This window comes from Ixodes scapularis, unplaced genomic scaffold, assembly GCF_016920785.2.
Source record: "Ixodes scapularis isolate PalLabHiFi unplaced genomic scaffold, ASM1692078v2 PGA_scaffold4__175_contigs__length_147842914, whole genome shotgun sequence".
NCBI classification, from domain to species: domain Eukaryota; kingdom Metazoa; phylum Arthropoda; class Arachnida; order Ixodida; family Ixodidae; genus Ixodes; species Ixodes scapularis.
The window spans coordinates 18634878-18661012 of record NW_024609879.1 but is presented as its reverse complement, the minus strand read 5'-3'; the positions used below and the strand labels follow the sequence as shown (position 1 = coordinate 18661012).

Here is a 26135-nt window from a genome sequence, read left to right as displayed (position 1 = left end):
GCTGTAGTTAGAAGTCGCCAGTACTCTCCGGATGTGCGACGAAACAGGCGCAGGGGTCCCGCTTCGCTGTCGCTCGGGCAGTCGCGCGATGAAGCACACCGCATAAAAGCGACGAGCGAGCGACCAAGGCGATGAGCGTCGTTTTCTAGAAATCCCAAACCAAGCGACGCGACAAGCGACAGTGAAACATTTTCGTTGCTCATAGCCGACTTTCGTCGCTTGTGCCGTCGCTTGACTCGTCGCTCGTCAAATCGCGTTTTTTTACCTGGAATTAAGACCTAAAATTTCAATGCGCAAGTTAACCAGTAAAGGACGTATTCGACACAAGTTCCTACTTGATACGTCGAGTCCCTTTTCCTTGAGAAAGATTTTAGAGTTGGGAAATGTAGAGCAGCAAATTTTGCAGTGAAGCAGAAGTTGCAAGCGCGTGCAAGTTGCTTTGCATAAAGCACGCGCTGCACAGATGTCTGCGCTACAGGCAGCTTAAAGCGTCAGGTCGTATGGCTTCATGCGTACCTAACATATAATTTACACGCGCAAGTTGGAAGCACCGCGAGCTCGTGCATACCTGAAGCTAGCCGCTCGCGAAGCTGTCACGTCCACAAGCGATACCACGAGCAACATTATATTTGTATTTGACGCCTTGATTTCTTCAAGCTAGCTGAAACTCGAAAACTCTACCTCCAAACGCAACAAAGTGAGATTAAAAACACCTGACTCAAACACCCAAGGAAGCGTAGCGTGAAAACGGTTCGTGTTCCGTTTTTGCACTTCAGCAGGGAAATGTTTGCGCGGCTACGCCGCCGTCAACCAATAACGAGTACATTTCCGAATACGTACCTTAATGCCAGACTTGTCCAGATACCCACTCTGCTTACAGAGGCGTACGCAGCAGTACGTTGGCATCGTGGGCAGGAAATTGACTAGCGTCTACGGCCAACGCAGCGTATGCAGCGGCGCGCACTATCCTGCAGCATGGCGGCTGCCACTAGTTGCTGTTGCGTACGACAGGTGGCGCTTTTTTCTCTGATGGGTCTATACTTGCAAGAGAACCACACAGTGAAGAACTACTGAATGGACACTTCAGATAGTCAGAAATTAATAGTGAGAGAAACAAACAACATCTGGAGGCCGAGTGAATATTTCCTTTAATTTTCGTGCGAATAACCAATATTAAATAGTTTTCAGGCAGTGGCGGAGAAAAGAATTTGTTTTGAGGGGGGGGGGGGGGGGGGGGGGCTGAAGCCTTATAAGCCTTCTCTCTGGCTACGCCATTGCTTTGTGGTATATTTTGTCTCTAAAACAACTGTATGTAATGGGTTAAAGGCCGACGACCAGACTCGAGATTCTGCAAGGCAGATGATCCTCCTCACCATGGGGGAGGATGAAACAGGCAACGGTGGAATGTGTAGAAAGGGGAGAGGGAAGCGAAGGAAAAGTGGAAAGCGCGAACTGGTCGCCGGTCTTTAAGCTCAACTTATAAAGCGATACCATTCACTTGTTTTGTTTCGTTTCGGACTTTTAACTGAGATTTCAGAAGTTAGTGCACGGCGAGAAAACTAACGCCTTTTAACACACACGTTATAAACATCAACTGCGGTAATTTCAAAAGAAAGAGCGCGTCGCTACACCCACGGCGGATCAAGAAGGGTAGCGACGAAAGAAAGCAGGGAGGCCATGTCGGCTTCAACGCTAGTATCAGTCTATCCGTTCACTCGGTGCATTTCGGAGAGACCAAAAAAAGGTTTTGTGCCGATACACTCGGGGAGTCTGACGGTACTCTGCTGCTCACCTGGGCGCATCTTGAGTCGTGTACCCGGCTTTGATTGAACCACCGCCGTTGTCCACAACCAAACAGTGCGCTGCCATTTTTCAAGCCGCGGCCTTGGATCGGATTGGAACTGGCCTTCATATTAGGCTTTGGCTTGACTGCGTGGTTTCGTTCTCAGGTATCGTCGCTTCTTTTTGGTCGTTGCTTTATTTTCAGCACTATCAGCTTCACAGTCATCCTTCAAGCAATTAATTTGAATTGATACTGAAGTTAAAATGCAAACTGAATCTACCGAGATTTCCCGTACGCCCGTACTGCACAGAACATGTTCTTGGTCTGCTACGCATGCAGCTACTGCCGTGTGGACGCCGGTCGCAGGTTTATAAACGTTTGTTTAAGATTACCTGCATTAGATCAAAGCACAGGATTGCTTCCAGAGGGCAAAGGCGCAAAGGGCCCTCTGGAAGCAAAGTTACATTTTCGCGTGCCGCTGGAAACCTGTTTCATAACTTTCGCCCGCCATGTTTTCTCGCTTTCCAGCTTGCTCAAGTTCTCTTGCGTTGTGGTTGACTATATCTGCCGGAGCAATCAGCGACATAAAAGAGCATCGGTTGGTCCAGCCGGTGGGCTCGAGAAGTCTGTTTTTCGGCGGGGTTAGCGGCCTAAATTGCCGCAACTCCGGGGGAGAAAACTGAAGCAGGGGGTTTTCTTCGTACTTCTTAGGTTCGATCTTGCTACACTAGGGTGAGAGAGGATCGTGCTTAGACTTTTGCACTTTTTTTTTCTTCTGCGTAACTTAGTTTTTTGTTTGTTTAATTTCTTTTTTGCGCTGTGATCGACCCACTGATCTGATCGACCGATGATATAAAGGGTTAGTCCATCATAATCCACTACAATCCAATCCAATCCGCTGAAAACTGTAGCTTCGGCTCGGCTGCTGTAGGGCTGTAGCTCGGCGGCTCGGCGCTCGGCTTCACTGACAGCACTGACAGGGCTTGCTGTACTGACTTCTCGATTCGAGAGAAATGGTGATCGAATTAAGTGTCCCCGTGTCAATCCTGGACTATTGTTGGTTTTTATAATCGCCGTTTTCGAGTGTGTGGTGTTTGTGATTGGTGCCAGTGAGAGAGTGCCGGAACCTTCGCCCGAGGAATGGACCAGCGAAAAAGTGGCGGCGACATGGGAAAGATTTCCAAGGTAAGAGGTGCTCAGATCGTCGTCGATCTTGTCGGTAGTCTTTCTCTGGCGGAGGTTGCAATTCATGCCGGATGCATCGCTCGTGTTAGTCAACGCGCAGCAGTGCCCGCGTTGTGTGAGCATTCGTTTGAAGAGTGCGCCCGCGCGGGGCTTACAAGCATCCGAGTGGGCTCGGGCGCTCACGAATGTTTGTCGTTTCTTTATGCAAATGAACGTACTTCGCAGATAACGTAGCTAGAGGCTCGAGATGAGCCACCGGTTTCTTGCGTGAACACTGCAACGATCGCTCGTTGTCACATTGAGCCGGTTAGCGTACAGCACTTGAGAGTTTTTCTGACGCCTTCTGCAATTCATCTGGAATCCCGCGTTGGTTGGGGGTGGTCATACCTGTGACCGACGTTTATAACCCTTCTGACAAAACATTGTATGAAAGGGAAGTGCTTGCGGTACATGATTAAACTTTTCACTGCGCACCGAAATCCAGAACTCCTAATCATGTGCATTATGATCCGCAAATGAAGTGCCAGAAACGAGGATCCTCGGTTTTCTTAATAAACTTAAAAATGAATGGTGCAAACTTGTATGTGGCAAGCATCCAGAGGAACTGTATGCATGGCGTGCACCGATGTCACATCGGCGACCATTGTCAAGGTCCCTGGTGCTACGCACGCACGTTCTTAAGCGTATATTTTAAAGCACCGAAATTCTTTTCCTTGGCGGGAAAAAGCTGGAATGACCTCTGGTGCACAGTGATGACATCACATACAAGTGGTGTATAAAAGCCTATCAAGAGTTCAAAATGTCAAGCACATAAATGCCCTTCAGGGGCAGCACTTTCACACAAGAGCCCCGCTGCCTTAGTCGAGCAATGGCGGGACATTCACGAGAGAAATGGCTCGCAGCGGGCACATAGCCAGGGGGGGGTCCATGGGGCCCAGCCCCCCCCCCCCCCTCCCCCAAATCTTCCATTTTGCAGGGGCCTGCTCTCCCCCCTCCCCCTCATACAGCATTTTGTCATGGGCGCCCCCCCCCCCCGCCCCTTGAAACAAAATCCTGGCTACGTGCCTGGCTCGCAGCATCGGGCCGACCCCTGTCGTGATTTCCCGAAGAGTAGAAACAGCACGTTGGAAAAAGGACAAGAAGCGTTAGCGGAGAAATCCACGTCAGTTACGCCTAATGTTAGCCTACGCGTGACTCGGCGATCTTAACTTTGATGCTCCGATTAAGGAAAGGATCTTTGGCTTTGGAGGAGACGGAGTGGCTGTCGCACGGTTGGTTTGGCCACTTCAGCTGCCATGAGTATGGAGCCTGGAACGCGTTTTTGTCTGGTATGTTTGTTACCCCATACCACCCACGCATGGGACGCATTCTTGAAGTGGCAACCAATGACGTCACAGGAGCCAGCATGTCATCGCTGTCAGACGTTGCTATCCTGGCGGTTAGTCGTGGATATTTTATGACTGTATGACATTTGCCGTATTTTAACCCTTTCTACCTTTCCTGCCCGTACCATTCAGTTGGTCTGCAATACGCAATAAATAAGTCCCAACTTAGGGCTACTGAAGTTTCCACTAGCTGGAGAGCGACCTACAGCAGAACAGGCGTCTGCCACTTTCGCCTCCGCTGCTATGTAAGCGCCGGGGTCAGGGCTATAGAGAAGCACGACGGCACGACACATACACGCCGTCATCAGGCGGGAGTATGAAAAGCGTTCCAGGCACCATACCATAAGCACCGAATGGAATGCTCATGTGAGCCAGGCACACCATTAGTGACGACGTTAAAGTGTGATCTGCATTTCCTTCCCAATCATTACATTTCATTTTCGGATGCTAATTCGCTCAATGCAGACCACAGTTCTCGAATCCGTAACTGCATCTGTTTTGTTTCTGGCCTGTTGCTCACCTCAAATGCTTTCATAAAGAAGCACGATTGCTTGGCCTCATCAGTTTTGTTTCGAGAGTCTTCAGATTACAAGAGCTGTACTTTGAGCCACAGGGAGTCTTGTGTGGCCCATGAGAATCAGTTTGGCCACCATTGATGGAGGTTATGCGAGTTGTCCTTGATAGGTGAGATGTGAGGTGGACCCCCGGTATTTATAGACCGACATGCTGTTTACAAACAAACCCGTGTTTGCCCACACCAGGTGTGGGCACTGCGCGTGCGCAGAAACCGAATTCACATAAAATGAAGTGTCTGCGCATGCGCAGTGCCGTCGACAGCGCCACCGCAGCTGCGTGACGTCAGGGCCGCGTGTTGGTCTATAGAATGTACAATATAAGGTGGAGAACCTTGCATATGTACGGGACTCCACAGCATGAAACTGAATGGCGGATTTTGCAGGGCTGTTCCTACCTCCTGAGGAGCTATGCATTTTCGTGTTGATTGTTCTGCCATGCTCGGTGCGCAACCATATAGTTGGCTATGCACCTGCAATGTTACTGTTTTTTTTTTCTTCTGATGACTATATGGCATTATTGCAATGGGTGGTTAAATGGCAGAGTAGAAGAAAGTGTGGAGAGAAATTTATTTACTCTTTTATTAACTTGAGATTTCTAGCCACTATATTAGTAATTGAAACATTATTTACTGAGAAATATTTATCTGATTGAAATGTGAAACAGTGGACTTGATAGAAAGAAGCACCGTGCTTTCCTGACCCCTCATCTCTTTTACTGAAAGTCGTAGGCAGTAGCAACATGGAAAACGAAACAGAATGCTAATAAGAAGGAATATTCTCCTTCTTATTAGCACTAGAGAATAACTAACTGTCGGCAAACAATGCATTATAATAGAATAATCAGTTGATTAATTGGTTAACTTCACAGCCATATGCCAAGCAGATAATAAATGCTGATTTTGTTAAAAATTGTCCTGAACCTCCCGTAATGTTTTTAAAGAAATGCAAGCCGCTGGTAACCAAGGGCCGTCGACCTCCCTAAGGACTCCGAATAAGCTGTACGAAACTAACACTGCACAGTGTAAACTCGTGGGAAAAGAATGCAAGCTGAAAGAAACTGGTGAACATCACACATTTCTTCACTGAATAGGTTTGTTCCTACAAAGAAAATGTCAATATTGGTGTGAATATGACAGTATGAATAGTTTATTAGTATTACGGGACCATTTTAATGTTTAAACGTAGATGCGACATTGTTGTTCTCAAGTCGTCTCCCCTAGTGTAGGCATTGTGTTGTTCTTGTGTCAAGCCTGGCTGTGCTCAATACATTTGGGTAATGCCATCTGGAAGACGTGTTAATCGAGAAGAATACGGTGTCACTGTGGCTGTCGGCTACACCGCCAAGTGACTTGGGGACTGACCTCGGGAAATTTGGGGGTTTATGTCATTTACCCGCAAGGTGTAAGCATTACGGAGGGAAGTGGGGAAACAAAAGTTAAGAGTGAATATATGTCTGAGAAATATAATTAGATGTAAACTTGTGTCAACAGGCTATCCAATGTCTTTTTAAAAAGAAGCACAATGACAGCAATAGACCTTTTGCAAAATCCCAAGAGGTTGTGCACGAAGCATGCGGTCAATTATTGGAACTTCCTGTATGCCCTTCCTTTCCCCTGCAACATCTATCAAATGGCACTGAAAAGAGAAACACCTTTGGTGGCCCGCATTTCCTGTCATTTCTAAGGTCGCCTCCGTCGTCTGCTTCAGCTGGTTCTATACAGAGAGTTCCCAGCATTCTTTTTGGCACCACGGAACGCACTGCAAACTTTGAAAAAGGTCTATTGCAACAATGGGGGTGTGTGGTAGTTCTAGCCAAGGGATGGACATTGTACAAGGACAGTTCAAGGTCAACCGGGGACTTTTATTACTTCAGAGGAAATAAAAAATCAAACAAGCACGAAACTCTGTGAGTTTCTTAAAATATTCACTGGGCATGACTTGGCACCACTGCCATTGTTTTGGCATCTCCTTGATTCCTTTGGAGAAAGAACTGGGCTGCATTTGTCGCCTGCTGTCGTCCTTCACCAAACTGTTGACATCATTTGCGCACTCTTGTCTGTAATATAATTTGTTCCACATGCTGTGGTTGCAATCTTCTCAAAATTTCAGCCGGTGTGACTTTATCCCTCACCAGAAATTTGATTATGCACCCCTGCTCCACAGCTACAGACAAGTAGCTCACCGCCATGCAGGCTGGAACAGCTGCACGTGCTTCAAGTATGCCATTTTGGGCTTAGGTTATTCAATAAGGATTGTATTAACATCCTCTGCAACTTTCATCATGCTACTCTTACTCAGCGATTCCTTATGGACAAAAGTCCCGGTCAACCTTGCACGACCCTTCTAGTGAATATTGATAAAAAGCACTGGGGTTAGTATAAAAAATTCCCAATTTATGCTGATGATTGACGGGTGGTGAGATGTAAAGAGCAGTTGCAATGAGCCTCTCTTGCAGTGCAATATTGGCCTGATAAAGTTTATGAAATGAGCATAGTTTAGCCATTACCCATATGTTTGGTATGGCTTTAATTGACAGTTCCTCTTTGAAAGGCAAAGAGGAGATTTTTATTCGTAAAGTAGTTGTTACATATTTTAAATACTGGCAGAGATCCCCTGGTTTGATGAGCTAGTATGGAACTCTGTGGTAGTATCAATTTAATGCAGAGTGAAAAATAAGTATACAATAGTCAGATCATAAATATTCGACAGTTGTGCAAAGGTTACAGCATCTTCCTTGACGGTGCTGAAATTTTGAATAATTTTTCAAGTATCGTAGGAGCGCTTGGTTTGGTTAATGTCCTCTGAGAGATTAACTACCTTTTGTGAATTGTGTTCGATATTTAATATGTAATTTCTATGTTAAGTGTTGTTCCGTGTTACATTCATTTCCAATGGGTTTGCTTATTTGTTTTATCTACTTAAGTTTCTGAGTGCATTTATAAGGGTTTATTTTGATGCCGATAAGTAGCGTGTACCCTGTATGGGTCAGCTGGACCTAACTGTTGTATATTAAGTTCTAATGATGTCTGGTGTACCTTACCTTTAATAACCTTGTAAAAGGTTTCAGTATTTTTTTTAGATAAAATGCATAAAGAAAGAACTGTTATACAATGTTTACAACATACATAAAGCACTACTACAAGTTATACAATATGTAGAGATGAATAAAAAAAACACATGAAAGCACCGATAGATTGAGGTGACTGAAGACATTCTTTTGAATGATGAAGTGTTGATCTGATAGCCATGATGAGGCTATTTCACATGGTATTCAAAGGAATCAACAAACATGGCTGCATAAAGTGATGATGAATATTTTCATGTAATATTATCACATTTTGTATTGCATCCCATTACTTCTGTTATGGAATTCAAGCAATTTGTGGTGGGTTTACTCTGCTTTTGTAAGTTGTTTCATGAATTCTTAATCCAAATATACGAGGTTGCAGGAATGAGTAATAAAGAATTTGTAATGTTAATAAGAAAATAATATGAAGTTTACAAAGATAATGGTATTACCTTGTGTATTTTTTTAGCTGCTGTTATTTGGGTACACACCAATTAAGATGTCCGTGTGATCATTTAAAAATATTTTAATAAAGTTAATCGTGTACTGCATTATTGAAATGAACTTCCATGTTAGCATTGCTAATTTATTTGTTTGATGGGTGAAATAGGATGTAGGATGTTTTAGTTACGTTGGGAATTAGAATGTAGGTGTGCAACCAAGGCTATACTCTTTGTTTTGTTCGCTTTAGCATAAACGTCACTGATTTTTATTTTCATCTTCGTTAGGAATTGTGTTTGTTTTTAGGAAAGTGGTGAAGTCGTTTTCGTCTATAAGAAAAATTTAAAGGCTTAAGGTGGATCCTTAAGATACTGTAGTTGAGAGATTGGTTTCATTAGATTCTAATTTTTGAAATTACCAGTGGTGTATTTTAAAGATTCTGTCATTTGCGCACTTTATTTTTATTTTATTTAGAGGATACTACAGGCCATTGAAGGCCCAAGTAGGAGTGGGGTACAACATAGGCATTCACACATACAAGAAACAAATAACACGACATTAAGAGGTTTACAACAACTAACTAGCAAATATACAGGATATATATATTATAAAAAAAAGGAGGGAGGGGGGGGGGGGGGACAGCGAGCATCAAGCAGCATGTAATTCAATCATGCACTAATACAAAATGACCTATCCAGATGTAGTATGAAGGTTTGTACAATCCTAATGTCCATGCAGGGATGGGCAAAATACATGCAAATATGTATCAAATTACAAATACAAAATACTTCGTCAAAATGTATTTAATTACAAATCTAATTACATTTCCAAAAAAACATTTAAATACAAGATACAAATACAACCAAATGTATTTGGTCTTCTCCAAATACTTTTCCAAATACATTCCTCAAAATTTGCGTCAGCGACTTCAGGGCACTTGCGACGGGTTTCTGGGTTTCTCATTTTAATTTTGCATTGCACACTCGGGAGTTAGTGTGCGAGGCTCTAGTAACGTAATAGAAATATAATCACAAAAAAATGTAATCAGCTTGGACGTAATAGATGAAAAAAGTACAGAGCTTCAAGCAGCTTTTTTTGTCGATTACATGTTGTTATAGACCAACAAAGAACCAAGACGCGCGCCACTAGCTAGAGAATATTTTTTATTGTTGCAACTCGGACCAGTTACGAAAATCTGGACGACCCGTGCATTTAGGATGTTTCAGACAAAAATATGGAGGCAAATCTGGCTGGAAAGCATCACAAGTTGTCACAGGCAGTTATTTAGCCAGTCTGCCTGTGAGCGTTGTTTTCGTCACTATTCTTGCCCTGGACTAGCACCGTAATCACAAAGTCACTAAACGCTTGTGCTTGATTGAGAGGCACTGCATTCGGTGCAGAACGTAGTTTGCTTCCTGCTCTGGACAGTGACAATAAATTTGAGGGATGTATTTTCGGCCACAAAATTGTATTTAATTACAATTGTATTTGAAATACCCGCGTTTTATTATTTAAATACACACGTCAAATACATTACCCAATTTGTAATTAAATACAAATGCAAAATGCACAAAGTATTGGAAATACGTATTTCAAATACTTGTACTTGAAATACTGCCCATCCCTGTGTTCACACACCCGCGTTTGACTCCTGCCGACTGAGACAAGACCGCTATTTAAGCCACTTGTGATGGCTGCGGTCGTATGCCTGATGGCTTACGACCGCACCAATGTTGTCGGTCGTAAGCCATCAGGCTTAGCAAGCGGTCTTATCTCAGCCGGTCTCGGTCAAACGCAAGTGTGTGAAGGGGATTTTTACCCCTTGGAATAGGTAGCGCGACCCTGCGTATCTCGCTTTGCCACAACGCAGCCGCGTGCACAGGGGGAAAGCGCTCTTCCAGAGGGAGATGGCACACTGCTGGTGCAAACACGACATGGGCGCCTTTCGCATTTTACTTCGAAAAAGATATTGGCGGTCATCAGAGACCGCGTAAGTTAGTACCGCTATGGAGACATCCTACCGGATTAGAAGTTTTGATAACACAAGTTTCATTCGAAGCAAAAAAAGAAAAAAAAAAACAAAAAAAAAACGGCAATAGTTCGTTTGCATTAACAGTGTTGCAGACTACATGCGCATGCGTCGGGATTTTAAAAACAAAAAGTCAAAAGCTACAATTGACAGCGGTAGCTGTTGCTTGGTTGAAAGACGTGTTTTTATGATGTTTGTTTTTAGCAGAGGGGATCGCCACTTGGGCCGTTTGGCGAGGCGGCCTGCATGTCGCGCACACTTGAAAACCGCACACCTGTTTACGAGGGAATTTCGGACCAGGACGGAAAGCTGCTTGGATTGTTCGGGCATCGGGTCTGTAAAACCACGACCGGTCGCACACGTTGCACGAGTTCTCGAAGGGGTTGCCCAGGAATGGCCCTCTGAAATTGGCCGGTGCGCCGCCGCATCGAAGGGATCGAACGACGTCGTGCAGGTCCTGCCGCGTGCTTCCGCAACTCAATGTCTTCGGCCCGCCGTTGACGCAATCTCTTTGCCTTTTCCTCGCGGTCGTAGGGCCTTCGACGTCTTTTGCGCATATGCGCTGCCTTTCGTGCGTGAGAGTCGGAGTCCTTAGATGCTCTCGTTTTCTTTAACGAACGTCCGTGTGCTCTCTTCGGCGCGCTGACCATTCCCGCCCCTTAGACGGAAAGCGTTTTCTTTTTTTACTTTTTTTTTTTTTTTTTGGGGGGGGGGGGGGGGTGGGGGGGGATTAGACGTGTGTTGAAACTTGAGACCCGCGCGCCGCTCGCTCAGGCGAGCGAGCAAGCCTCGCAGAACCACGTTTAACGTGGTTGTGCGAGGGCCGGCTGCAAGGGGGACAGCTATCACTCTCCTCCTCGATCACGTTGGTTTTAATCCGGAAGCATTACCCATGGAACGGAGCCGGCGGCGTCTGCAACCGCGAAAAAACGCGCAAGAAATTTTCTCCCTTGGCTGAGCGAAACGGCACCTAAATTCCCATTAGCTGCGAGGCGTCATATAGTTCCAAGGAACGCCACCTCACACAGAAGCCCTCTCGTGGTGCTGCGGCCCGCGCGCCGGTAAAAGGGAGAGGGTAGCGCGCTCGCGGGCCGCCTCTCTCCCCCCTCTCGGGTCACGTGTCAGGCGTGGCCAGAGCCGTGTTATGTAGAGAGTTTGGTCAATGGGAGGCGCGGCAGAGCCAGGGCGTGCGCCAGACTGGGAAAGAGGGCTTGGCATGCTCTCTTGACCAACCAGAAGCCGAAAAGAATCCCCTAGCGGTGGTAGCGAGAAACAGTTCTGATCAAAGGTTTATGTTCGTATATGGTTTTAATAAATGCGTAAGAGTAAAGTGTAGTAACTCTTTGTGGTTGAAAATAGGGTACACGTGTTGTTTTGATTATGATCATGCAGGAAGGTGCAAGAAACGAATGCGCCGCTCAACTCTGTTCTGCTCGGACAGAGTGTGACCGCTCGGACGGCCGATTCCCGGCCCTCGGCGTTTGGCGTACGGATTATGTCGATCGTTCCGCTAGTCGCACTCTTCCACCATCATTTTGGATGAGCGTGATTGAAACATCACGTGTACCATATTTTCAATCACCGAGAGTTACTCTGATGCAGTTACCAGGTTCGTTTCTCGCTACCACCGCCAGGGTATTATTTCCGGCTTCTGGTTGGTCACATTCGAATTTCTGAAGACACCCTGGAACACGCCCAGCCCGCTTTCGGCCAATGGCACCTCCTCATTTGTCTCCTTTACTTCCCTACGAACGGCCAAACTCTCTACATATACGGCTCTGGGCGTGGCTGGAGGCCCGGAGGGGGAGGAGAGCGGGAAATGCCCGCTCCTCACGTGTTCTACGCTCTGCTTTCAGCCATGTTGCGCCGCGGAGGAGCGAGGCGCGCTGCTTGTAGGAATGCGTTGCGTGTAGGAATGCCAAAGCGTTCCTACACGTAAGCAGTCTTAAGTGTCCTCCTGTAGCTTTTCTTTTTGCCTTCGAACATCGCCGAATTTCGCCGTAAAGGGCCGCTAACACCCTGCGCTCTAAGAAAAAAAAAAAAAGAATGAAGGGAATGTGATTAGTACTGATGTAGCATATCTACCTTGTGGTCCTCCCGGGCTCTTATTTGTGGCAATGGACAAGGCAAGGCCGGTTTTTGACGGTTTGTCTTCACGAGCTCCAAGTCGGCCGTGCCTCCGCTGCAGCAGCCTCAAATGTGTACGGGGCTCGAGGAGATGGTACCAAAGATGAAAGGCCGGTATCGGCCACTGTTGAAAAAATTTCTGACTGTAGAAGAATCACTGGACATGCACAGTAAGTTGGCAAATTAACTCAAATCTGCTAATTAACGTCTTTAATTATAGATTTTATAGGTCATGACTAGTATTCCGTGTTTCCGGGATTTATTTTTCATTAACTTTGGAGGGTGTTTTGGAGTTTATTTTTCGCCAAAAATTCGGGGTTTATCGGGGTTCACTTTTTAGATTTCCAGTTCATCGAAAATCGGAGTTTAATATTACCGTTTCCACTTTCTCAGAATCAAAAATAAAAATCTATGTGATCCGGACGCAAAGGTACATTAAATTCATATAGAACTCATCTGTATCCAATGTTATGTCCGCAGCTGCACTGAGCATCGGCGCCCTTGCCTTTCTCATTACTCGAGGCTCCGTTTTATACTCCGACGTTGAGCGTAGGGGACGCAGCGTAACGCAGAACGTGAGCCTTTCATTGGCCGGCGAGCTCAATATCTGCGACCAGTCAACATCCATGTGCGCTGCGCTATACGCCGCGGTTGCCACGCTCGACGTTAGAGTAACAGAGCATTAACTGTCCCACGACAACTGTTGCGAAGAAGCGTTGCTTCAATTAACGTGAATCCTTTGAAATAACTAAACACCTGGGTGTAATCGTTGGTCAACTCCTGCTGCCCCCCCCCCCCCCCCCCCCCATGAAATCGGCAGGTTCCTAGATTTCACTGACATAAAAACGCAACATATTTTTCTCTGATAAGCACGTATCGTATGCTCCGATTTGGAAACCGGGACAATGACCTTTGTCGTGGTCTAGAAATACAATGACCCAATTGTTCTGAACGAATATTGACGAGCTGAACTCTCTTTTGCCAGTGGTAAGATTTCGAAGAAAACTCTCTCTCCTCGGGACCACCAGCCCTGTGCTCTCACCTTATTCGTAAAATACCGTGTTTTTTGTGTGTTTTTTGCCATTGTGGTCTTGAAATTTAGTGTTTTTCGGATAAACCCGAATTAAAAAAAATTTTACCCGCGAGATTTTTTTTTTTTTTTTTCGGGAGTTTTTTTGGATGCATTTGAAAACCGGAACCCTAGTCATGATCTACTTGCAGTATTCACGTTAGGCGCAAGGTAAAAGTCTAAACCAATTTTGACAGTTTTCGATGTGCCAATGGGCACGGAAATATTCGTCGATCAATTTTCGCGTTCTTGTCAAATGATTTCAATACTGGTGGCAAAAAGACGTTGGACCTCCCGTCCATAGGGAGCCGTGTAAGAGTGCAAGTACTCGTTTTTGTACGCTTCGTTATTAGGGATTTTTAGTAGATCGTTCCCACAACGCCGACAACGATGCGGTGTATGCGTAATGGCGTCGGCGGGGTATCTGAGATCGTTGTCGGAGTTGTCGGCACGGTTCACTCAAACTCCCTATGATGGAATTTCAGTAGAACGTTTTGATAATACCAGTAACGATGCCCGATACGAAACAGGGGCAAAGGCCTCGGCAGGGTGTTGGGTATGATCGTTAACGGAGGTATCGGAACGGTCTACTAAAACCCTTTATTAAGGAGTTTTGACTAGACCGTTCCTTATTAGTAGACCATTCCTAAAACTCTCTATAAGAGAGTTTTAGTAGATCGTTTACCTCCGATACCCCCGGTAACGATACTACGCATGCGTAAGGGCGTCGGCGGCGTATGGGATATCGTTACCGGTGTTATGGGAACGGTCTACCAAAACTTTCCATTATCTCGGCACCGCGAAGTCGGCGCATCTGCCAAGGACCCGCCTTCAAAGGCACACATGTCCTTGCTCACGTTTGTGTACCGGGAGACTTTCAAGGCGACCTCTTCTAAAGTTGGATAGGTCTAAGCCGCATCTGCATCGTAAAAGCTGTTTCCGTTTTTCGACTACAGGTCAAAATACACAAAGGATGAATTGCAGTTTCGCAAGCTGAAGAGCGCGGATGCAGGCAGGTGGTGTGTGAGTGACAGAGATTATGGAGAGGCGGAGAGGTTTGCCTGGACCAGTTTTTCTAGGGGGCTACTCCGTAGGACACGTTCTGATAATTGGAAAAGGACACCGTTAAAGGCCGACGACCAGACTCGAGATTCTGCAAGGCAGAACATCCTCCTCACCAGGGGGAGGAGGAAACAGGCCACAGTGGACACGGTAGAAGGATGGAGAGGAGGAAGCGAGGGAAAAGTGGAAGGCGCGAACTGGTCGTCGGCCTTTATTTACACCAAGGGAAGGTCGGCCTAATAAAAGTTTTCACGGAAAAAAAAAACAGTAAATGGGGTTGAGCGTTTTTTAGAATCGAGAGCGAAAAATAAAAAAAAAAAGCACGTGATCAGCCTTTTTTTTTTTTTTTATGGTACGAGACCAGTAGACCGTTCCACCGAATCTGCCGGAACCTCGAATTTTCAAAACATCGCTCTCGCGTCAAGCTTTGCCGCTTCGCACCGGTACGCTCGGAGAAGCAGCTGACGCGGAGGAGTATCTCGGTTACCTCGGTGGGCTCGCAAGTTCGTTGCGTGGGATGGGCGCTTGACATGTCCTTCGCCGGTATTAATGCTGAATTGCATTCTTATTGAAGCTAACTTTGACTTAGCCTTGGAAATCGAAGCGTCAAATCAAACCGTCGTTATAACAAATGTTTTGTGATTTCGTGAAAGATATAAAGGGGGGAGCAGCATAGCCGTTGACCATACGCCACGAACATGGCCAACTTTCTCGGACATTCCTTGGAATAAAAATATTTCAAGGAAATATTATAATCCTAACTGATTTGCTATCGATAATCGTTGTGTCTGAAGGTACGTCGGACGTACCCGGAACGAGGAGTCTAAAGGTACGTCGGACATATCCGGACGTGCGCGGAACCGGGAGATGCGTCGGGCGTAGCCGGGATGGGGAAGTGTCGTATCACAGCGGGTCATAGCGTGCCTTACTGAGACCCCACTGGCAATTTTCATTCCATCTTTATTTCTTATTGCTACCGTTTACCGTTTTTAGTCCATTCTTAGCGCTCCTTTCTTTTCACACCCGCGATGTTCAAGGAGGGGCGTGCGGGTGTTTACATTCGGGAAATGCTCCGAAATTACAAAATTCGTGCAAGAAATATCAATTTATTATAGGCAATTTATAAGATAAATGCCACCGAAGAAATAAAAGCAGCCCCGGAGATAATTAGCCCGCTCGTCGTCAATTCTCACCGCGCACCACGGTCAACCAGTTGCTCTCACTACGAATCGACGAGTCCTCGGTGGCCCCGTCAAGTTAGCTGCATACCACCTCACGGATTGTCTTCTCGAGTTCCAGATGTCGACTTTTGCATTACTGCGCGGTCCCGTACACGTTTTACGGGTCGCGGAGCCCTCGAATACCTAGACCCGCTGTCTTCTCCACCGTATATCACACGGTATCGCAGATGCTCTGCAGTGCCGTGGTTCCTGTTGTCTTTCGCGTACGTGATCACCGTTCTCTCTAACTTCACTGTGTACAAAGTCCTTACAGCAAAGCTCTGAACAAATGGCCTGAACCACGTAAAGAAGAAAAAGAGGTGCGCTTGCGAGTCAGACGACGGAGTGGAACAAACGGCGACGAAACAGAGCACTCAACGCCTTAGTTGTGCCTAACGTGCCTGCGCGGTAGCGCAAGTGACGTTGTGTGCCGCCATCTACCAACTGATGACGAAACCGAGTGCTAAGAACCAAAAAGGTGGTGTGCTGCCGGCACGTAAAGGTGGGCACAAAACTAAAAGCGTGGATAAGACGTGCTAAGAGAAGGGGAAAGGAAACAAGCGACGTTTCGGAAGCTCAGCCTTGATGGAGAGCAGACATCGCGTGTCTCCGATCTTTAATTTCTTGTACAGAATTTGGGGTGCTTACAATACGTCCGACGTACCTTTAAACACAGCGTTCTATAATACTGAGGCAATTAGAGTCCTTGCGAACATTGGGATGTTTTGTCTAGATAAGCGCAAATTGATAAGTTTGTACATTTAGCCTAGAAGATTCAATAATAATAATAAAAAGATTGTAGAGCCGCGGAATAAAAGCTATACGCGTTCAAAAGCGTAAGTACCGCTTATTGATATTTCATAACTGTCATCTGAAATATTCCCGGGGAACATTGCCATGTCTGTTCTTGTTCAGATGAAATTCTCATTTGAGTGCACGCGCCGAAGTGTTGGTGTCGAAGAAAGTTGGAGATGTTTATGCTTTCTATGCTGCTTCTCTGTATTGCTAACCGATTTTTTCGAAATATTGTGTGCAATGATGTCTTTTTAAATATATTTTAGCGTTCCTGTAAGAGCCGTACATAGGGGTGACAGTATTGATAAGTGAATAAAATAAATTGAGCACGACTTTTATTTGACGTAACACTCGTTTCCATTTTGCGCCCCGCACTGGCCTCCAGTACGTGACGTAGGAAATCTAGCACCACGGCCTTGCCATCCCCGAGGTGTTTGCTCGAATGTCCGTGTTACATCGAAGCAGGGCCAACAGTAAGGCCACAGTCGCTGAACCGTAGCAACAAGCTCGTCTCGCGGCTATGTTTTCAGTCTGCAACACGCAAAAAAATAACTCGTCTTTTTTTTTTTTTTTGACTCTGTGTAAGGCAGGTAAATTGTTGAGTTAATAAAATATTTCCGGAGAGAAAGGTCCCATGCATTTCGGGCGGAAGGGGGTGGGGCATAGACAACCCGGACATCGGTAGTCCCAATGGGCCAAACAGCACTTGCAGGGTCTGTATCTAGCTTATCGTGGTTTTAATGAGCAGGAAAATACCGGCGTCGCGCATCGCATAAAAACAAATGAAGTTACGACCATTCGAGCAACTTGGACTGGTCGCGACCAAAGGAACACGCCTACCCTCTGCTTTCTTTCTCCGCTCTTCTGCCTCTCTCTTTGTCGTTCCTTCTCCCGGGGCCACCCTGACATGCATGGAGTTTGAATCCGCGCGAAGACCGAGTCGAGCCCATCTGCTCGTTTGCAGGTGAGTGCCGCCTCCAGCAGCGAGTGCCGGGCACACGGGCGGCCCGTAGACGACGGCCGGGAAAGTGGCTCCGAGGGAATCCTGGACACTCAGCGGGCCTCTTCTTCCGCTCCTCTGGTACACCGACACTCTCTCTGTCTCTCGCATGCCCGCATGCCACTGCATGAGACTCGAACTGCTTCCTGGGGCACACATCCCACAATCACCTTTCGGAAAAGTCCCACCACGGTCCATGGCGTTCTCTACGCCTCAACCTTTCGGCTTGCCACAATCGTGACTCGTAGGCAGGCTAGCGTCTGTCGCGGAGCAAGATTTCCGCTCAGTTCAACGAGCGACAGAAATTAAAGAACGTGTTTTTGATCACGAATAACGCGTTACAGAAAAATAATATAAAATTCAGATCCCTTTTTTAGAAACCGAATCGGGCGAACGGCATGAAATTCTTTTAATAAACACGTCACAGCTATGTCTACACACGTGCCTGACAACGCGGTAGCTGTGTGCTCAACTACGACGAAAGGATTCCCCTCGCTGCGTGTGGCGCATACGTGGAAGGAGGGGGCGGGTGCCACCCGGAAGGGTGCCCTTGGCGAAAGGCCTGGACATGGACGCATGGCTGGAAAAAGGAGCATTGACCTTCTTTTCCAGTGAGCCCCTCAGCGTATACCTGCATCCTTGACCCGTTGGTCCCGCGGTCGCCATTTGCAGAGGGCAGCGTCCCGCGCGACTAACACTGTCAGCCTACTATACCTCCGCGCTTATTTAACCTTTTTTTGACGCTTCTTTCGTGAGTATCGTAGTATGGGGCACAAAAACAACAATGAAAATCGACACGATGCCAATGTGTTCGGGCGCGTGGGTTTTGTTGCTCCTCGCGCGAAGCCTTCCCCTGTTTCTACATTGGCAGGGCGAACGCTGGGAGATCGCGTCGTCGTTCGCTCTGCTAAAACGGAAGGAGTTACCTGGAACATATACGAGTGTTGCGGCTCAATGAAGCTATTCGAGGTGTTACGAAATTAAGATACATTGGAATGAATTATTTTTATTGATTTTGTTGCACTTTGTATTTCGCGGGATTGGTATGGACACTTATTGCTACGTGAGCACATGGTGACGAACCGCTGAGTGTTATGGACAATATCTGATTGTATACGGAATAATAGCCTAGTGTATTTTATCCGTTTTTCTTTGAAGGTGTTGTATTGTCTCCTTTTGTGAAGCAGAACAGAACGTAATATGTCGAAGAAACCACAAATAATAATAATAATAATAATGATTATTATTTTTAAGCGTCAATTTTAGCGCCCCTTTGCAGTTAAATCCGGTAACGTTCGTGCGCAGAAACCCCCGTGATTGCGGGATGCGCGCCATCGCCGTCGCCCCTCGCGCAACCACGTGACCTATGGTAAGACGCGCTGTCGCTTCCTCCCTCTCCCAGTCTTTGCTCGCCGCCGCTCTTTCCCAGTTGATGCGCTTCGGTCGATGCACTTTAGAAAGCAAATATTGCGCCCAACTAAAAGCAAGTCTCCTAAGCTCATCTTTCGAATATGCAACAGCTGCCGCCGCCATTCGCAGCACACTGTGTTGTCGTTCGAAATTATTATTATTATTATTATTATTATTATTATTATTATGATTATTTATTATGATTATTTCTGATTACAAGCCGTCAATTACTCTGACACGTTAGATCCACTTGTCTAGCTGAGAAACGGGCAAACTGGACGCTCTATCGATTCTGACGTATACCGGACTGGAGTGCTCTCTTCCAAATTCCTCGTCGGGAGCGTTCTTCCGGGACACTTGGGGAGCTCCGGCTCGGGCCCCGGGCGCGCCGCCGTCGGGAGCGCCTCGGTCGGTGAGGGGAGGCTGGGTTCCGCGCTGGGTCGAAGAGTCGACCGTGTGTGCGCTCGGCTCGGTCTGTGCGGGCGGCGGCCGCTCTGCCGGCGCTCCGTCGTCCAGCAAAGCACGTGGTCGTCCGCGTCGAGGTCGGGACCCGGCCTGGCCTATGCCCCTGCCTGGCGGGACACAAGCAGAGGCTCGCCGCTAGCCGCCTGAACGTGAGTCGGGGCACCCACGTATTCTGCGCCACTTGTCAAGAGTTCTCGACGGAGCCGTTTGTCCCTTTTGTTTTTAAAGGGACCATGAAATTACTTTTTTTTTTTTCGGTTTCTCCCTCTTTCGCTTGCCGCCTCGAAGCGAAATGAGAAATCATGTGGTCGCCACGTAGTATTTCGCCGGATGCGATGACTCCGAGCTTTGGCCTTGCTTTTGAAGCACACCATATAGAACGTGTCCTTCGCAAGTGATGATAAGTGTCACGGTACTCGACGGCCACGATCTTTATTTGACGCGCCTGCCGCTTGTATCACATCTTGAGTACGCCGTAAGCAAATGACCGTATAAAGATAGTTTATTTCCTAGGGCCAATAATATGAAACGTTGTTAATGAATACTTTAACAGGGTTGATAAATGAAGAAATTTACTATTCGGATTGTCGAAATATTTCTCGAATACTTAACTTCTTAAATAAAACAGACCGAGACGTTATTATTTGTTTTTATAACTTTTCTGCGTCATTATAGGTTGTCTTTTTTTAGTCTGCGAAGTTCAAGTTTGGTGTCCGCTAAACAGAAGGAATGAGTAGAAAACTCGCGAGTTCCTCTGTTCTTCCCGATTCAGCACGTTGCTAATCAAGCTGTCGACCTGCTTCTTCACATTCATGTCTCTTCGTTAGTTTATTTTTCTGCGAACTAGTGTCATCGGGTACTGCAGTAGACGTAGCCAATGACATGTACATCATTTCAGTCGTTTCGCCGCCGACCTTAATCCAAAACATCTTATGTGTTTGTAAGAAATATTAATAATAATAATGGCCGCAATTTACGTTCGAAACCACTTCGTAGTTTTCGAAGTGGCTCAGTATCACTGTTTCGTTGGTTGTGTACCACAAGGAACACATTTGTATCACAAAGTGAAACAGAAACTACATAAAACAGCAATACCGTCGCGTGCAAGCTGAAACCGAAACCAACCAAATTGAAGCAACCTAATGGCGGCGAGTGCGTCAACGCCGTCTATCCGTCGGTCAAGAAACTACTGAGATAAAAAAAGGGGGGGGGGGGGCACTCACTACTTTATCTGCCCGCCCAATAAAATATAATGTTGTGCGTATGTTTACAGTGGCATCGCTAAAAAGGGGGGGGGGGGCGGCGGGGGGGGGGGGTGGGGGTTCGCGGCGTGTTATCGCCACAGGTGCCACTGAACCTAGTGACATCACTGCATGTTTATACTGCCGTAAGTTAGCCTCCACGGGCGTCTGGTGTCTCAGCTGTAGATGAGAAATTTAGCCTATGCAGTACTACCCCTAGCCTGGGGTCTTTAACGTGCATCACGCAGTAGTAGGAACTTTTAGCAAACCTTTACCGTGTTCCGTGCGTCGCACTTACCGGAGCCTTTGAAGCATGCTTCAAAGGCTCCCGTAGTGCGATACGCGGAACATGTTCATACAAAAATTATCAATAAGTTTCAGTTTTCTAATTACTCTATAATGATACATTAGAAACTCGATTCAAACTAATTTATAATTTTTGTAAGGGTGCTAACGGTTTGCTAAAAGTCCCCAGTGATACAGGACCGCACGCCGTATACGATCATCCATATAGAGAAGGGCAGGGGTTCTGCAGCTCGAGCTTGCGACCCACGTGCTCCGAGCTGCTGTGCGCTGGGCCACTTGGCCACCGTCGCCACCTCCCCCCCCCTCCCCCCTCCCCTTCCCCCGCCCAGTGGACAGAAACTGCGTAATTGGCGGAACGTTGAGTACAGACATAACCTCTTCTATACTCACAAAGCCTGGCAGTTCGACGACGGAGCCATAGAGTGCCCGGTCGCAGATTTGGAACGCCAGGATCTGGTAGGACAGTGCATTTCTCCGGGAACCTGGACGTCAGCGCACAGTTTTTGCAGCGGCGAGGACCCGAAACATGGTTTTCAAACCCGACGAGAAAGGAAGCGGTACCGCGTGGAACGCGAGGAGCACGAGCGGACATTCCATCACTCGGGAGAAATGTGTTTCGGCGTTTCGCCGCAGCGGGGAGCCCGTCACGTGGCTCTCCTCTCATCGGTTGTCTGCCGCTCCACCTTTTCAATTTCGCCGGCCACTTCTCGTGCCGATCTGCCAGGCTTTGTCACTATAGAGGAGGCTATGGTACAGCTTATCTGCGGTGAGATGAAATTTTATCGAGGTTTTTATGGCAAAAATAAAGTTGGCGCAAACGTCGGCGCCAAAAACAGCGTCGTTCAGAAATTGCTCTTGGTTGTCCATGGAAGCGTTGGCGCCGGTGGCGCTAGGAACGCTATCCGCTATGAAGCCTCCCGATGTGTTGACGTTTGTCTTGCAAGTAGCGTCAAATGCACCAGTTCACAAGGCCCGTGTCTCGAGCGGCCCTTGGAAACGAATGGCGGCTGAGCACCCGCTCGTGGCACGTGCCTTGCGCGTTTTCACAATAGTAGTTGGCGGTACTTGAAAGCGTGAATTTTATCGAAGGACTTTATATCCGCCCTCGCCTGCTCGCGTGCAGGCAACAGAGAAGAACCGATTGTGAACGCCGCTTTTTTGAGGAGCTTGTCATCTGATAGATCTAAGAGCGTTTACTTATTTATTTATTTATTTCAGTACCCTCAAGGCCCTGACGCATTACAGAGGGGAGTGGGACAAGACGAATACGAAATACAAACAATATACAAACACTAGAAGCCAAGCACTAAAAGTGTTTAAAAAGAAAAAGTAAACAAGTTTAGAAATCGTAAAATAGGGCAAACAAACAGAAAAAAATATTAGCATAAGTAAGCAGTCAGCGCACTTTTAAATAGGTCAAAGGATGATATATGTTTACCGATTGCGCGGGAAGGCGGTTCCACTCTGAAGATGTTTTGGGAATAAGAGAGTTATAATAGACTGAGGTAATGCAATGAGGAATTCCGACTTTAAATTGATGATATATGCGCGATGAAATGAAAACATGATTTAATTAACATTTTTTTTGTGAAGTATATGAGGGATACATTTTATTAAAAAAAGCACAAACGAGATATTTTTCGGCGTAGTGAAAGAGCAGCAAGCGATAAATTTGCTTTCATAGTTGAGACACTAGATGTGCGGTGATAGTAAATATATCCACAAATCACAAGGCAGTATCCTGGGACCTTTATTATTTAATGCTTATATAAACGATGTTGTAGACATTACTGATCAAGCTCAATTTATAATTTATGCAGATGATACGAGTCTTCTTTTTTCCGGTAACGATGTTGATGAGCTTATAAGAAGGGCAAATTGCGTATTAGAAAAATTTTTTTTTGGTCAGATGTCAATGGTTTAAAAATTAACACATTAAAGTCAAAAGCAATTCTATTTAGACCCGTTAATAAATTAGTAAATATTACAAATCCCCTAGTGATTGGAAACGCGTCAATCGAAATAGTACATCAACACAAAACTCTTGGCGTGTACTTCTCTGAACATATGATGTGGAATTACCACATTGAATATTTAACAAAAAAAAGTGAAAGCCGTTTACAACTCCCTGTAACGCCGAATTGGAGCGCAGCTCTTGAGGAGGAGGAGTGAGGGGTACTGAGGGGAGGGTAGACCCCTCCTCCTTCTCCTCCTCCTCCCGTCATTCTTTAATATGCTCCGGGGGGGGGGGGGGGTCACGTGACCTCGGGGGGGGGGGTGTCACGTGACTTTGGGGAGGGGGTCACGTGACCTCGGGGAAGCGTGACCTGGGGGTCACGTGACCTTGGGTGTCACATGGGGGTCCCCTCAAGGTCACGTGACCTCAGGGGGTCACGTGACCTGGGGGTCACGTGGGGGTCACCTTGGGGTCACGTGACCTTGAGATGACCTTGGGAGGGGTCACGTGACCTTGGGGAGGGGATCACGTGACCTCGGGGGTCGTGACCTCAGAGGGGTCACGTGACCTCAGGGGTCACGTGACCTTGAGATGACCTTGGGAGGGGTCACGTGACCTTGGGGAGGGGACCACGTGACCTCGGGGGTCACGTGACCTCAGAGGGGTCACGTCTTGGGGGTCACGTGACCTTCAAAGGGTCACGTGACCTTGAGATGACCTTGGGAGGGGTCACGTGACCTTGGGGGTCACGTGACCTTGGGATGACCTTGGTTACGCCGACGGCGACGGCGACGCCGACGCCGCTCAAGCCGGGAACGGGCCCCTAAGAGCTGCGCTCTAAAAACTTTCTCAAGTAGTGGGGGCAGTTGCTAGGTGCCGTAGTTTTTTGCCGGTAAACATTAAGCTAAAAATATACTACGCCTTATTCAGTTCTCTTTTGAATTACTGTCACTTGGTATGGGGAACAACTACGAAGACAAACTTAAATAGCATTCTATTACTTCAAAAAAAGATATTGCGTTTTATTGCGGATGTTCCGTATAACTATCATACTGAATCCTTATTTCATAAATACAAAGTAATTCGTGTAGAACATTTCTATGAGTACCGCCTACTTCATTCAATCCGCTTCTCATCTTCTACGTTCATGAATTTTTTATATTGCACTTCCGAACTAACTTTACATGAAAGCACAATCAATACACGTTTTCCAGAGAAATGGTTGGTTCCTCGAAATCGCACAAATTACAATCTTCAATCTCTTCACTACAACATTCCGACATTCTTAAATAAATGGCATCTTCATAGTAGCAATGCTTTCACTCTTCCTAAAAATAAACTTCGCTCATACTTTGCTTAAAATCATAAGAAATGTTTCTTTTTTTTTCTTTTTTTTTTACTTGTTGGTCTGACGTTGTGCCGTGAGAAATGTATTAATTTGTGATATTATATACTTTACAGAATGTACATAGGATATTTTCGCGAAGTTGCTGCTGTCATTTGTTACAGGACCCCAGACCCCGTCAAGCTGCTCACATAGCAGCTTTTTGTCTGGAGGTCCCTCCAGTGTATATCTGGAAAATAAAGCTTGAATTGAATTGAATAAAACGGGCACCGCGATTATGTAGGGCTTCAAGATCAGCCGCGAGGGTTGAGATATCCGGATCCCAGATTGCTGTGGCATAGTCTAGTTTGGAACGGGCAAGGGTTTTTATAAATGAGTATTTTTAGCGACAGCGGGGCTAACCTAAAGTTTCTCTTTAAGTATCTAAGCATGAAGTTGGCGTTGGCGATAATGTGGTCAGTATGCGTTTTGCATTATATGTTAGAAGTAACGTGAACCCCAAGGTACATGTAGCATGGTACAGTTTCAAGAAAAATTTAAAAAAGTCTGTAAATGGAAGATGTAGTATTTCGACGGGATATTTTCATCGTTTACATCTGTTAGTGTGAAGGGAAATTTGCCACAAATCACACCAATCAGCCACAGCTCGTAAGTCATATTGAAGAAGGGTGATGTCAGTTGTATTAGTGACTTCTGGATAAATTACATAATCATCAGCGAAGAGGCTAATAGATGACGATACACACAATGGTAAGTCATTTACGTAATCTAGAAACAAGGGCCCCGAGACAGACCCTTGCGGTACACCAGAAGTAACAGGTTTCAAAGAATTCACATTCTTTGCATGAACGAACTGAGATCGATTAGTTAAAAAACCTGTAATCCAAGACAGCACGTTAAGATCGAGATTGACTTGACCGAGTTTAAAGAGTAAGCGTTTATAAGGAACTTTGTCGAAAGCTTTGCAGAAAACTAAAATAACGCAGTCGATCTGGGATCCACGGTCAAGTATGGAAAGCACATCACTAGTGAAGGTCAGCAGTTGAGTCTCACAGGAAAAGGATTTACGAAAGCCATGTTGGGATCGGAAAAAGAACGAATTAGAGTCTAAGCAGTTAACCAAATGAGTGAATATTATGTTCTCTACAAGTTTTTCAAGGTGTGCTGATTAAGGAAATGGGGTGATAGTTAAGAGGACTATGGTTTTCGCCATGTTTATGGAGTGGAATCACCTTCCCTATTTTCCAATCCTCAGGAAAAGTACACCGAAAGCAAGATATTGCTGGAAAATCTTGAAACGGTAAATTGAGATATAATTTTTAGTAATCTTAAGGGGTATGAGGTGGCATCGTCAACTCCAAAAGACGAAGATGTTTTTAAGTTATCAATCAACTTTACAATCCCGTCATAGTCAATTACAAGAGCATCCATAGGCAAAAAGTTATAATTATAGGTACACAGGGTGGCGGAACGCTTTTACAAAAATGTAATGAGGCACATTGGTCATTTGGTATAACAACACCATTATTAGTGAGCGAGGTATCGTTCTTTTGGTTTCCATTCAAAACGCGCCAAAACTGTTTAGGACTGTTAATTAACATGGAGGGTAAGGTCACATTAAACAATGTTAAATTGGCGTCCCTGATGGCTAGTTTATAAGCATCATCAGTACG

The 26135-nt window shown here is 46.1% G+C and overlaps 2 protein-coding genes across 3 annotated transcripts in view; one reads left to right on the top strand and one right to left on the bottom strand.

Annotated features, from left to right (window-relative positions):
* LOC8050498 (actin-related protein 6) overlaps positions 1–1897 on the bottom strand; it is a 69157-nt gene extending 67260 nt beyond the window's left edge. The window contains exon 1 of the mRNA XM_040214193.2: positions 1793–1897. Coding sequence (XP_040070127.1) covers positions 1793–1869 — 77 coding nt within the window. The 5' untranslated portion in view covers positions 1870–1897. The remainder of the gene's footprint in view (positions 1–1792) is intronic.
* Positions 1898–2699: 802 nt separating this feature from the next.
* LOC8028096 (protein O-mannosyl-transferase Tmtc3) overlaps positions 2700–26135 on the top strand; it is a 328600-nt gene continuing 305164 nt past the window's right edge. Inside the window, exons 1-2 of one of the 2 annotated variants that reach the window (XM_040214192.2) lie at positions 2700–2968; positions 17703–17819. In XM_040214192.2, the coding sequence (XP_040070126.2) occupies positions 2924–2968; positions 17703–17819 (162 nt within the window). In that variant the 5' untranslated portion in view covers positions 2700–2923. The remainder of the gene's footprint in view (positions 2969–17702; positions 17820–26135) is intronic. The other variant, XM_042293455.1, reaches the window with a different exon arrangement.